Here is a 14670-nt window from a genome sequence, read left to right on the forward strand (position 1 = left end):
TAATGTATAACTTGCAGAGACTATAGTTGACCACATCAAATACAGCTGTGCACAAGTGTACACAAAACTTGAGAGTATGTCCTATATTACTGCCTGCTTGCTCTGTTTGCAAAAAGTAGCATGTGTATCAGGTATTTTTATGTGAATCTGTGATCAGTTAGGTTCCATGTAACATAAAACATTGATCATAGTGTTTCTTGCCTGCCTCTCAGTCCACCAGTTGGGCTTTGCCTGCTTTTGTTTCCATGAACTGTGTGAATGTGTGTGTGAAACTGAGAGTAGTTGTTTCACACAGTATCACAGTATCACCAAGGTTGGAAGAGACCTCAAAGATCATCAAGTCCGACCTGTCACCACAGACCTCATGACTAGACCATGGCACCAAGTGCCACGTCCAGTCCCCTCTTGAACACCTCCAGGGACGGTGACTCAACCACTTCCCTGGGCAGCCCATTCCAATGACTAATGACTCTCTCGGTGAAGAACTTTCTCCTGACCTTGAGCCTAAACCTCCCCTGGCACAGCTTGAGACTGTGTCCTGACTGTTTGTTTTCTCTGAGGAAGATGGGCTAAAAGCTGGGTAGCAGTAAGGAAAGGATTATTGTCTTTGTAGCTGGCTTCCATAGTGGTGCAGTTAAAATATGAAAACTATACATCAAGATACAGATTTACTTACAAAGAGAAACAGAGGAGGATCTTTCTGCATTACTTTACATGATCAAACAGTAGCGGTGCTCCTCCTCCATGAGGTCAGGATTGATCCAATCTCTCCAAGTCCCTCTGTAGAGCCTTCCTACCCTCATGCACATCAACACTCCCACCCAACTTGGTGTCATCTGCAAACTTACTGATTACGCACTATGTGTCTTCATTGAGGTCATTAATAAAGATGCTAAACAGAAGTGGCCTCAATACTGAGGCCTGAGGGATACCACATGTGACTGGCCACCAGCTGAATTTAATTCCATTGGCCACCAGTCTGTGGGCCCTTTCACCCAGCCGCTTCTTTATCCAGCAGAGTGTGTGCTCATCCAAGCCATGAGCAGCCAGTTGTCCACAAGAATTCTGTGGGGAACAGTGTCAAAGGCTTTTCAAAAGTCTAGGTAGACAGTATCCACAGCTTTTCCCTCATCCAACAGTCACTCATCTTGTCATAGGAGATCAGGTCGGTCAGGCAGGACCTGCTCTTCATAAACCCATGCTGACTGGGCCTGATCCCCTGGTTGTCCTCTATATGGCATGTAATGGCACTTGAGATGATCTGCTCTATGACCTTCCCTGATACTGAGGTCAGCCTGACAGGCTATAGTTTCCTGGATCCTGCTTTCTTCCTTTCTTGTAGATGGGTGTTATATTTGCTACTCTTCAGTCCATTGGGACCTCCCCAGTGAGCCAGGACTTCAGGTAAATAATGGAAAGTTGGAAAGCACATCTGGGTGTAGCCCACCTGGCTCCATAGACTTGTGTGCGTCTGAGAGGCATAGCAGTTCACTGACCACTTCCTCATTTACTGTGATGACCTCATTCTGATTCCCCTCCTTGACTCCTAGTTCATTAGGCTGGATGTCCAAGGAACTGCTGGATCCAGTGCTAAAGCCTGAGGCAAAGTAGGCCTTGAGCACCTCAGCCTTCTCTTCATCCTTAGTCACTGTGTTTCCCTCTGTATCCAAGAAAGGATGGAGATTTTCCCCAGTCCTCCTTTTGTTGTTAATGAATTGATAGAAACATTTTTTATTATCCTTAATGGCTGTAGCTAGGTTGAGTTCTAGCTGTGCTTTGGCTTTCCTACTTTTCTCCCTGCATAGCTTCACTACATCTTCATAGTCCTGATGAGAGACCTGTCCCTCTTCCAAAGGCCATAGACTCTCCTTTTGTTCTTGAGGTCCAGCCAAAGGTCCCTATTCAGCCAGGCCAGATGCCTTCCCCACTGACTCATTTTTCAGCACACAGGGACAGCCTGCACCTGTGCCTGTTAGACCTCCCTCTTGAAGTATGCCCAGCCTTCCTGGACTCCTATATCCTTCAGGGTGGCCTCCCAAGGGACTTTGTCAATCAGTCTCCTGAACAGGCCAGTGTTTACCCCCTGGAAGTTCAAGGTGGCAGTTTTACTAACCCCTCTCCTTGTTTCTCCAAGGGTAGTGAACTCAATCATCCTGTGATCGCTGAGCCCTAGACAATCTCCAACCTTTACTTCTCCCCACATGTTCTTCCCTCTTCACAAGATGCAGGTCCAGGAGGGCACCTTCCCTGGTTGGCTCCCTCACCACTTGTCAGGAAGTTATCCTCCACACATTTCAGGAACCTCCAGGACTGTTCTCTCCCTGCTGTATTGTATTCCCAGCAGACATCCAAGAAGTTGAAGTCTCCCATGAGAACAAGGGAAGCAATTGTGAGACCTCTCTCAACTGCTTATAAAAAATTTCACCTACCTCTTCATCCTGGTTGGGTGGTCTATAATAGATCCCAACCACAATATCACTCTATCTATGATGGATCTCTAGAAAAGCAAAAATTCTTTCCTTCTTCTGTCTTTCCCATGTGAGTTTTTTGGTTCAGGACCATAGGTGAAGGATTAGTTACTATCTGGTTACAGTGAAGAAGATGAAAAACTAAACATAGCTGGAATTGGTGTTTACTTGAGCTTGAAAACTCCAAGGTTAATATAAAAAAAAAGCTTCTTGCAACAGAGCTCAGAGTGCACTCTCATTGCTTGTCTTGTGCATTTATGCAGTGGTTTGTGTTGTGACTGATCTCTTGAAGCTTTCAAACCACTTAAATGCCTTCATTTGTTTATTATAGGAACAAGAGTTTATAGTAATGCTGTTTATACTAAAGATGGGTGAACCATTATGGCAATAAGAGAAACCATCATGAACCTTTGCCCTGAACTCAAACCAAACGCTTTTGTGACTTTTAAAGTTCTGTTTCAGTTTTCAGTGTCACTGTACTTTGTTCTGTCAGTACTGGAAATGAGTGCCAAAATATAAATGGTATTTCTAATATCAACCTCAAATTTCACAAGCAAATCTGCTTTTATGCGACAGAGTATGGAGTTTCTTAGACCTCACAAGTTTTAGTAGTGAGTATAATCTCTCCAACTCCTGCTGCTCAGTGAGGCTTGCCCATCACTGTTTCATATGGAATAAGATATTGTATGTCTATAGGACAGAGTATTGTTTATTGAACTAATAAGCATTCCTTGGGAATGTGTGCAGATGATGGCTTGCAGATTAAGTAGTGAAAGAAAATGCTATGTAGCTGCATATCCTTGCTCTTCACGCAAGGATGTAATGACTGACCACCTTTGGCCTCTTTCCTGCTAAATGTTTGCAAGCCTGTCAGCTGATTATTCTGTGAAGTTACAGTGGAGCTGCCCGGTGCAGAATAACTGAGTAAACTCTTTAAGACTTTATCAGTTTTGTTTTGAGAACACAGTGTGAGTGATGTTTCTGGATCCTGAATTTCTTCAAATTTATTTGCTGTCTTGTAGGCTTTTCTGTTTCATGTTCCAAACTTGGATCCAGTGTTGAACTACCTATCTAGTAGAGTCTGATAGGTTAGTAGGGCCACTCTTGGGAGTATCAGTTTAGGTTGTGCCTGTTTTCCACTTTTCTGCTCCTGACAAGGAACAGTCTTCCTTTCCCCCTTCTTCTCTCCCTCTCTGTTTATTGTTGTATCAGAGAATGATCTGATGTTTGTTTTAACACTGAGATGAAGCTGAATTCGCTGCTGTCCAGCACTGTTTAAAGTTGGTGTGCTACTTGAATATTTATATCATGCTGACATTTGCTTACTTTAGAGTGAAAGCTTTATTTCCTTGGAATATTTATCAAGATCAAGGAATTTCCATGTTGAACTGCTGCTGGATCTGAATGTTATATAAAATTACCTGGGTTCAAGCCCAGTTGCCTAGGGAAAGTTAACTTTCAAGAACAACTAGCTCTGTGGCACTAGCTATCTGAAGGAATCTTTTTCCTGGACTGACATGAAGCAGCTTGGAAAAGAAGACTCTGTTCGCTTCATCTATGCAGGTAGCTTTGTCTAGCTCATTATGGCAAAAGTAGAGAGTCCTTTCACTGCATAACTGGCACTGTGGAAAGGGTGCCTAGATCTGATGTGATCTGTTGACCTAGTTATGGTCTGGGTTGGAAAATACGATTTGACATCTCGTGCATCCTCTTTTTTCCCCCTTTATTTCCACCAGTCCCTTTCCCGAAGGTTTTAGGGGGGAGGGTTGGTATAGAATCCAGTTCCTGCCTTTCTGACACACTTGGAAGCTCTGACCCCCTTTGTATATAAAATAGAAATGACCAGCTTGAGGCATGATCACATCTCAGCCTCCTGTTGTTTCCCATCAGCCTATGTGACTCTTGGGCTTCTGGGGCTAGAACTCTCAGCTCTTGTGCTGCTGTGCATAAAGAGGCACCATGATTTATGAATCAATTAATCACAGCATGCTGTGGAGCTGTTCACGGTAGTTAAACAGTGAAAATAAAATGCCTGAGTATATAATAAAGACAGATCATAATGAATATGACCCTTTACCAACAAATTCTCTTCTTCCCTATGTTGTACCCCCTTACCCATTCTTTCCCTTAACAGCCAAACTAGTAAGACATAAAATCTGTCTATCTTGGGTGTCATGGGGTTTGTCAAATAAGGGTGGTGTCTATTTGTATCATTTCTGCCCCCACACTCTTCCAATCCTATTTCAGTTTGCTGCTGAAGTTGACAAAGCCACAAAGGAGAGGGAGGGAAAAAAGAATTCTGATACTACTGTTTATGAATCTTTTTGAGTAGTCATAAGAAAATCCACCAATAGGTCTCCAAAACATCAGGAGAGGAAGGTGGAGTCTGCTCTGCCTGATCTGCAAAACCACAGCAATGCAGTGTGAAATTTCCAAGGAATATTTCCAGCATGTAACTGTTGTTTGCACTGTATAACACACCCAGCATTGCTGTCAGTTTCTAAAACTGCATAATACTGTATGAAATGGCAAGTCTGGTGATAAGCTTCTGTTAAGATGGCTGTTTGGGTCTACGGCTTACTGAACCACTTTGCAATTTAAGCCAGCATTTAGTGTCTGTAGTCAGATCAGCATGGCATTGCTCTGTGGAGATCACCACTGACATTCAAAGATCTACACATGAAATTAAGACATAAGGCAAGAGGTTTTAAACCTGATCACATGGGTTTGTGCTCAGACTATGCTTTTCAAGAGGGAAATTACTCTTTACGAATTACTGACCCTATACACATTCTATTCTTTAAATAATATCATTGTTTTGTTTTATGATGTTAGCAGCTACCCAAAGCAGTGGTAGATCATTTAATGAACAGAAAAGGTTTTTCTCTTTTGTTTCATTGGTTTTGTTTTCTGGCTGAAAAGTTTATTCTTGGTAAGTGAAATGCTGAAAAGGTCTTAAACTTTTGTCAGATATCTGTTTTGAGTTCTGAAAATTATTTTGGGAGAGTGATGGTATTTCTGTGGGTTTAAATTTTTTTTCCTTTCATTTTATTTTTTTTTCCCTTCAGAGGCAGGCTTTGAAATGTTACTTTAAAAAAGTTATATTTTATTGCTGAATATTTCCTGAATTTTCTGAGTACCAAAAGCTGGAATTGATGAGTAGATGAATTTGTGAACCTTGCTACAAGCCACTGGTTTTAGTGGAGTTCCTGTTGATCTCACCTGTGTAACCAAGAATAGATCTCATTCAAGCCAGAAATTAGGTGCAGTGGTGTGAAGCAAGTTAATTTGTTCTCTCCATCATGCATTGAAGCTTGAGGTGAAATGATAATATTTGCCACTTATCAGGAAAAGGATTTTTTTTTTTCTTTCCAACACAATCTGTGTGTTTCTTCCTCCCCCACCCAAGTCTGGTGCTGGCATATGTTGACTGTATCTAGTGGCCTTTGTTTGCATTTAAACTGATCTCCTAAATTGGCTTTTCATTCCTGCTGATTGTGTGCATCATGTATTGCTGTGATCACCATGGTTAAATATTTCTCTCCTTACCCCCTCTCCCTTCTTCAATTTTTTTAAATGTTTGTTTTCTTTTTTATTTATTATTTTCCAGGATCCAGGTTTCTCTTTGATTCATGACAAGCTCCAAGTTCCCAATACCATTCGTAAAGCATGGAATGAGAAGGACAACAGATGTGATGTTTGTGCTGCACACCTGAACCAGCTGAAGCAAGAGGCCATTCAGATGGTGCTGACCTTAGAGCAAGCTGCCAACTCAGAACGTTATGATTTCTCACCAGGCTCTCCTCCACCTCTCTCCAACATCCCCACGTTAGTGAGTCCTCGGCACATGGGCAGCCTGCAGCCCAGGGACTGGGCATACGTGCCTGCTCCTTACGCTACATCTAATTATACGAGCTTTGTTGCAAACAAACACGGTGGAAAACCCAACAGTCTAGGAATTGCCAATGGTGTGGAGAAGAAAAATGGCTCTCCTGGACACCAAGCCAAGGTCAGCTTTCAAATGGCCACCAGCCCCAGCAATGGTAATGTTCTCAACTCTGTGGCTATCCAGGCTCATCAGTACCTTGATGGTACTTGGTCTTTGTCTAGAACGAATGGTGTCACTTTATATCCCTACCAAGTAAGTAAAATAACAAAATGTGTTTTCTTCCCATTGAAGCTTTTATGGTCATGCTAATGGTGCTTGCTCCTGTTAGGTAGAAGTAGAGCCAGTCATACAGTGAATCCTGTGAATTTGTTTCCTTGATAGGAGATTGAGCTGGAGGAGACACAGATCACAAGTATTAATTAGAACATCTTTTATTAATTCAGCTGTTGTAATAATAGAACCCAGCTCTTGTTTTTAATAGTAGATAACTATTCATGCCATGCATGCAATTATTTCCTCACACAGTTCTCACTCCTGCTCATATGTGGTTGGGGCAACAGCTGGGAGTCAACCATACTTGTTTACTCAAGTGGAAATGAGCACTAGTACACCAATGACTTCTGGGTGGGAATTCTGGAAATACCCAGAAGGTCTTTAGGTTCATTGTGTGTGCTTATGATCCTATAGTCTGTTCACATGTAGCAGGCACTACATTCATGGGTGTATTCCAAGTTACATTCTTCCTGATGCTGGTATGTGCTGGTGGCCTTCTGCAGATGCAACTAATTCTTGGTGGTTTGATTTTTTTGGGGTTTCATGGATTCAACAGGTCCACTAATCTCTGCAGATTAGCAGTTCTGGGAAGATTTTAATGTACTTCTCAGTATGTTCTTTTGTTCCTCTTTGGCCTGCTGTTTCCTGGTATGCTGCAACCATAAGTATCTGTAGAATCCATTCAAACCAGATGGCAAAGAAGCAACTTTTTGGTGCACTTAGCTGAAAATGGTGATATTTTCAGAGTGCTCAAGCTCTTGTAGATTGTGATGTAAACCTGTTCTTTGAGTTCTCTATTGGTTTCCTTAAGGAACATAAGTATCCTTGAATGTTGGTCTTTCTGCTATGTTACGAACAGATTGCAACCTAGATCTCTAAATTGCTATTTAACATTTATCAGTATGAGTAACTGACATGCACCAAAGAAGACTTAGAAAACACAGAAGTGAACTACTGTTATTTTATCTGTAAAATAGGTAACTTTATAGCTTTGTGGATTTATGCTCTAGTGAACCTGAATCGCATTTGGGCAGGTAGTGTGTGATCTCATCTTGATCTAAGGAGAGGAAAATAAAAAAGGCAGACCTGAATAAAGAATATACATTACGGAAATAGAATAATTATTTGCATCAGGAAAATCAGTTCAGTTTTATTGCACTCACAATCTTTTCAGCTCATCTTCAATGAAAATGTATTTTTGTTTACCTTTTAATATAATTTTCCTAGATGGTTCATTTTGTCTCAGAAATAATCACTAAGGAGGATGTAAAATTAAAAGCTTTCCATGCTGCTCCTTTAGTTTGTCTCCGGTTAGATTAAGGATTGATTCCTACCATTTCCCTCTCAGTATCACAGTATCACTAAGGTTGGAAGAGACCTCAAAGAGTCCAACCTGTCACCACAGACCTCATGACTAAACCATGGCACCAAGTGCCTCGTCCAATCCCCTCTTGAACCCCTCCAGGGACGGTGACTCCACCACCTCCCTGGGCAGCCCATTCCAATGACTAATGACTCTCTCGGTGAAGAACTTTCTCCTCACCTTGAGTCTAAACCTCCCCTGGCGCAGCTTGAGACTGTGTCCCCTTGTTCTGGTGCTGGTTGCCTGGGAGAAGAGACCAACCCCTTCCTGGCTACAACCACCTTTCAGGTAGTTGTAGAGAGCAATGAAGTCACCCTTGAGCCTCCTCTTTTCCAAGCTAAACAATCCCAGCTCCCTCAGCCTCTCCTCATAGGGCTTGTGCTCAAGGCCTCTCCCCAGCCTTGTTGCCCTTCTCTGGACACGTTCAAGTGTCTCAATGTCCTTCTTAAACTGAGGGGCCCAGAACTGGACACAGTACTCAAGGTGCAGCCTAACCAATGCAGAGTACAGGGGCACAATGACTTCCCTGCTCCTGCTGGCCACAGTATTCCCAATGCAGGCCAGGATGCCATTGGCCCTCTTGGCCACCTGGGCACACTGCTGGCTCATGTTCAGGCGGCTGCTGATCAGCACCTCCAGGTCCCTCTCTGTTTGGGAGCTCTCCAGCCACTCTGACCCCAGCCTGTAGCTCTGCATGGGGTTGCTGTGGCCAAAGTGCAGCACCTGGCACTTGGACTTGTTAAATGCCATCCCACTGGACTCTGCCCATCTGTCCAGTCGGTCGAGGTCCCTCTGCAGAGCCTTTCTACCCTCTAACTGACCAACATCTGCTCCTAACTTGGTGTCATCTGCAAACTTGCTGATGACTGACTCAACCCCCTCATCCAGATCATCAATGAAGATGTTAAAGAGGATGGGGCCCAGCACTGATCCCTGGGGGACGCCACTGGTGACTGGCCGCCAGCTGGATGTGGCACCGTTCACCACCACTCTCTGGGCTCGGCCCTCCAGCCCGTTCCTAACCCAGCTCAGAGTGTTGCTGTCCAAGCCATGGGCTGACAGCTTGGCCAGGAGTTTGCTGTGGGGGACAGTGTCAAAGGCCTTGCTGAAGTCCAGGTAGACCACATCCACAGGCCTCCCCACGTCCACCAGACAGGTCATCTGATCATAGAAGGAGATCCAGTTGGAGAGGCAGGACCTGCCCCTTGTAAATCCATGCTGGCTGGACCTGAGCCCTTGGCCATCCTTCAGGTGCACAGTTATTGCCGCCAGGATAATCTGCTCCATCACTTTCCCTGGCACTGAGGTCAGGCTGACTGGCCTGTAGTTTCCAGGTTCCTCCATCCGACCCTTGTTGTGGATGGGGACCACATTGGCCAGGTTCCAGTCATCTGGGACCTCACTGGTGAGCCAGGACTGGAGGAAAATGATGGAGAGTGGCTTGGCCAGCTCATCTGCCAGCTCTCTCAGCACCCTAGGATGGATCCCATCCAATCCCATGGACTTGTGAGTGTCCAAGTGGCTCAGCAGGTCCTGAACTAATTCCTCATGGATTTCCGGGGCAATACACTGCTCCCTGACCCCATCACCCAGCTCAGGAGGCCACTCGTCCTGAACTCCTGCCTTGCTGTTAAAAATTGAGGCAAAGAAGGTGTTCAGGACCTCAGCCTTTTCCTTGTCTTCAGTCACAGTGTTCCCCTCCAGGTCCAATGAGGAGTGCAGGTTCTTCCTGCCCTTCTTTTTAGTGTTAATATATTTGTAAAAATGCTTTTTATTATCTTTGACAGAGGTGGCCAGCTTCAGTTCCAGCTGGGCCTTTGCCTCCCTAATTTTATTCCTACATAATCTAACAACTTCCTTGAACATACCTCGAGAAGCCTTCCCCTCCTTCCAAAGGTGATACAGCCTCTTTATTCCTTTTAAATCCTCCAGGAGCTGCTTGCTCATCCAGGCCGGTCGCCTTCCCCGCCGGCTCATCTTTTGGCACATGGGAACTGCCAGTTCCTGTGCCTTCAAGAGCTCCTGTTTGAAGTAGGTCCAACCCTCCTGGACCCCTTGGTTCATGAGGGCTGCTACCCAGGGGACTTTGCAAATAAGTTTCTTAAACAGGCTGAAGTTTGCCCTCCGGCAGTCCAAGGTGAAGGTTCTGTTGGTGCTTCTCCCTATCTCCCTGCATATTGAAAACTTCACTATCTCGTGGTCACTGCACCCTAGGCAGCCTCCCATGGTCACGTCTCCCACCAGCCCTTCCCTATTGGAGAACAGCAGGTCAAGCAGAGCCTGTCCCCTGGTAGGCTCGCTTAACAGCTGTGTCAGGAAGCAGTCCTCCGCGCACTCCAGGAATCTTCTGGACTGCCTCCTCCCTGCTGAATTAAGTTCCCAGCAGATATCTGGCAGGTTAAAGTCACCCGTAAAGACAAGATCTGATGATCTTGAGACAGCCTCCAGTAGCTTGTGGAATAATTCATCGGCCTCCTCATCCTGGTTGGCTGGTCTATAACAGACTCCAACCAGGATGTCAGATTTGTTAGGCTGCCCTCTGATTTTAACCCACAGGCTCTCAATCCCTTGATCCTCCACCTCAAGTTCTGTGGCAGAGAGTGACTGTAATATACAGAGCCACCCCTCCTCCTCTTCTCCCTCGCCTGTCTCTCCTAAAGAGCCTGTAGCCCCCCAGTGCAGCACTCCAATCGTGCGTGTTATCCCACCATGTTTCTGAGATGGCAACTACATCATAATCACCCTGGTGGACCAGGACTTCCAGCTCCTCTTGCTTATTGCCCATGCTGCGTGCATTGGTGTACGTGCACTTCAGCTGGGCTCCCAACTTCTCAATTGACCCTAATTTGTGCCCTACTCTTTGCTCTCAGTTCAGTAACTTTGAAATAGAGAAGACACCCCATCCTCCAAAAAAATCCTCAACAAGCAGAAATCAAACAAACAAACAAAAAAAAACCCAAAAAACCTCCAAAACCCTAAAACAATGAAACCCCACACAAACAACACAAAAACCTCCAACAAATCCCATAAAGCCCCAAGCAAAACCTGACAATGGTCTGTGATGGTAGTTAGCTTTATATTCCATTTAATTTTACACTTTGAAATGTTAAAATTGTCACTTTAAATGTCACCTTTAATTGTCCAGTCAAGGAAAAATAATGACAGCTGTTGTCTTTAAGCACGTTGAAAGTATTCTAGTCTTTTGTTATGTGGTATCTGTATCAGACTAGGAATTAGAATAGAGTAAACCAGGTTGGAAGAGACCTTCAAGATCATCGTGTCCAACCTATCATCCAACCAACCTAATCAACTAAACCATGCAACCAAGCACCCTATCAAGTCTTCTCCTGAACACCTCCAATGGTGGTAATTCCACCACCTCCTCGGGCAGCCCATTCCAGTGGGCAATCACTCTTTCTGTGTATAACTTCCTCCTAACCTCCAGCCTAAACCTCCCCTGGCACAGCTTGAGACTGTGTCCTCTTGTTCTGGTGTCAAGTAAGAAGGAAAACTCTGAAAAGCAACTTATTTGTAGTTTGAAGTAGTAGGATGATGCAAGCTTTGCTTTTTCTGCCTTTGTGTACTGGAACCAATCTTACTTGCTACACATTTTCAGAATGTTTTAGATCTCTCTCCCATACAAATATTTTTTGTTTGTTATGCACTTAGAAAACATTGCTGGGGAAGAGCACTAAGAAGATGAATCTCTTATTCTCATCTTGATTAGAAATCTTCTTGATTTGAAGTTGAATTAAAAAGAGGCAGTAGCTGCTTACCTGTGAATATCTATTTCTGAATTAAATTTTCCTTTAAGAACAATGATTATAAAAACTTCACTATGCATTAGCTTAGAAATAGAAAATAGGCAAAGAGAAGGCATTTTATCATAGAATCATAGTATCATTCAGGGTTGGAAGGGACCACAAGGATCATCTAGTTCCAATCCCCCTGCCATGGGCAGGGACAACCCACACTAGATCAGCCTGGCCAGAGCCTCATCCAGCCTGGTCTTAAACACCTCCAGGGACAAGGCCTCGACCACCTCCCTGGACAACCTATTCCAGGGTTTCACCACTCTCATGGTGAAGAACCTCCTTCTCACATCTAGCCTGAATCTCCCCACCTCCAGCTTCATTCCATTCCCCCTAGTCCTGTCACTACCTGAGATGTCCTTCCCCAGCCTTCCTGTAGGCCCCCTTCAGATACTGGAAGGCCACAATTAGGTCACCTCAGAGCCTTCTCTTCTGCAGACTGAACAGCCCCAACTCCTTCAGTCTGTCCTCATAGGAGAGGTGCTCCAGCCCTCTGATCATCCTATGGAGGGGTACAGGGCATAGAAAGCCTTGCACTTCACACAGAAAGGTATTGTATGCTTCTACCTCAATGTTGAGTTGATGTCCAGGGAGAAGTCACTCTCATGGCTCTAGACTTGGTGACATCTGTTGTAGTTGCTTCGATTGTTAACTAGCTGTTGTCAGTCTAGATAACTTGACAGAAGTGGTTGAGTACTTTGAAAACTGATTGTATTTTCTTCTTTGAAGTATCACCAAAAAGAATCTTTAGTTTGGAAATGACATTCTGCAGCTCAGAATTGACTTATCACAAGTTCAGACGCTAAGAGTTACTCCTACTGTCCTAAGCTCTAGGATGTTACTCCCTTTTTAAGGTCTTCCCCTCTAGCCTGCCTAAAACTTGAAGCAACTTTTGTTTCAGTTCTGACAGAAAAAAAAAACCCAAAACCAAACAACCCACAAAACCCACTACAAATAAAATCCACTATTAAAAAAGTGAGTGTTGTGATACTGTAGGGCTCAACTAGTGCAGGTAGTGTAGGGCAAGACTTAAATGACATGTCACTACTCAGCTACCTTTGCAGAAAGAGTAATTGCTATCAGGAGTAGATGAAACAAATCAGAATTTATATACTACCAGATTTAGTAATGTATTATGTTTAAATTCTGAAAAATAGAAGTAATAGTACTGTCTCTCACTAGCTATGTCTGTCAGAGGCTAAAAAGCTGATTCCATGGAGACATTATGGGAGCTCATCAGTAGAGTCTCCTAAGAATAAGTCAAAGAAATAGCTGCTAAGAGTTTAGACAAAACTGTGCCTACCTGGAGATTAGGACATGATGTAGGATTCCTCATCAGTCCCTACTGGCCCTGGTTCATATGATTCGATATTTAGCCACCAGTTAACTAGATGGAAACAAAGATCTAGTTCAAAACACCTGGCTCACAAATGAACAGATGATGCTGTTTTCTGTAAGGGGCTGCATCAAAACTTTGCTGCTAGGTTGTCTGCTTACAAAACAGGGAATTTATTTATTTTAAACAAAGTATAGCAATTAAAACCCTGTTATGAATATTAGAATGCCGAAATGATTATCTGGTCAAGGTAAAACGGTCCCCTTTCTGTTGAGTAAATGTAGGAAAGTACAAGCCAAAATTCAATAATTTGATCCAGAGTCTGAAAATCATGCTTTTTCAGCCATCAACAAGTAGCATTTTTAAACCCTAGGGGTCACACTGTTTCAACATTTGTAAAGGCTTCTGTTAATCTCCTTATCACTCAAGAGGATTTCAGTCCTTACCTGTTCAAAGAAAACCCATTTAAACTGGCAAGGTTTTACCTGAGAAAGGCTGCAATTATTTGTGGAGCTGCTAATGTGAATTACAGGATATTGGTGTTAAATAAGTTTTTGCTGCTTACCAGTTATTATAGAACACTTCTAATAAAAAAGAAATTTTGGGACCTGGGGTACTATTGTAGGTGATGAAAGTCCAAATAGCTTTATGAAATGATTGCTTTTCATAATTTTTATAGAGAATGTGATATGAAATCGAATGAATTACATTTTTATTACTTCAAAGCTGCCAAAGTAGCTAAAATACCTCATTAAAAAGTGTGATAGATTTGTGTTCTTAGAAATTCAGACTAATTGAGGGTTTGCTTTGGAAGAGGAGTTGAAAATAATTACTAGATTAAACTGGTTATGCTAAAACTTTACTAGAGTAAAAGCGTTCCATTATTCAAAAGCAGTTGTTCCTCTTCAGAATGAACACCATCATTTTAACCTAAATTAACTACATGGTTCTTGCGTGTTGATGTGCCTCTAGACCAAAAACAGGGCACTTCTTTGTGAGCTGTAGAACATAACATGGTGGGCATTTCCTCAGTCCTCTAGCTACCTTCTTGGATCTGCATAAGAATCCTTTAATGCCTTTCAAGTAGACTTATTTTTAAGTTATAATAATGATGATGATGATAATAATAAAAGAAAAAGCAGTGTGTTTGGTAGATTTGAGTGACAGGAAGGGAATATCCTGAGAAATGAAAAAGGCCAACTTTTCCAGGAGCAATGTGGGCTATGAAAGGGAGTATGGGTAACAGAATATCTGGCTGTTGGTGTGAATAATCACCTCCTGCTCCAGAGCTGGAAGTTATGAAGCTTGAATTTGATAAGGAAAAAGGTGGTGCATGTAAGGATTTGAGTATGAGTATTGTGAACATGATAATATTCAAAGAAAAAAATGTTCCTTTCTCCCCTGCACTTAAAAAGAGCCTTTGACTGAAAGGTTGGAAAATGAGATCTTAAACTACTGAGAGCCTCTTGGCCCCAGGCATAATGATCTCAAGCCTATTCAGAGACCTATCAAAGGCTTTGTTTGTGTAC

General features: G+C 43.2%; 1 protein-coding gene across 1 annotated transcript in view; it reads left to right on the top strand.

The window, feature by feature from the left end:
• The window catches only part of KIF26B (kinesin family member 26B), a 329942-nt gene that overhangs the window by 87895 nt on the left and 227377 nt on the right, over positions 1-14670 (top strand). The window contains exon 3 of the mRNA XM_068155679.1: positions 6079-6609. Coding sequence (XP_068011780.1) covers positions 6079-6609 — 531 coding nt within the window. The remainder of the gene's footprint in view (positions 1-6078; positions 6610-14670) is intronic.

The sequence above is a fragment of the Melanerpes formicivorus genome, unplaced genomic scaffold (assembly GCF_026170545.1).
Source record: "Melanerpes formicivorus ecotype bairdi unplaced genomic scaffold, bMelFor1.0.p_v2 SCAF_2, whole genome shotgun sequence".
In the NCBI taxonomy this organism is placed as follows: Eukaryota; Metazoa; Chordata; class Aves; order Piciformes; family Picidae; genus Melanerpes; species Melanerpes formicivorus.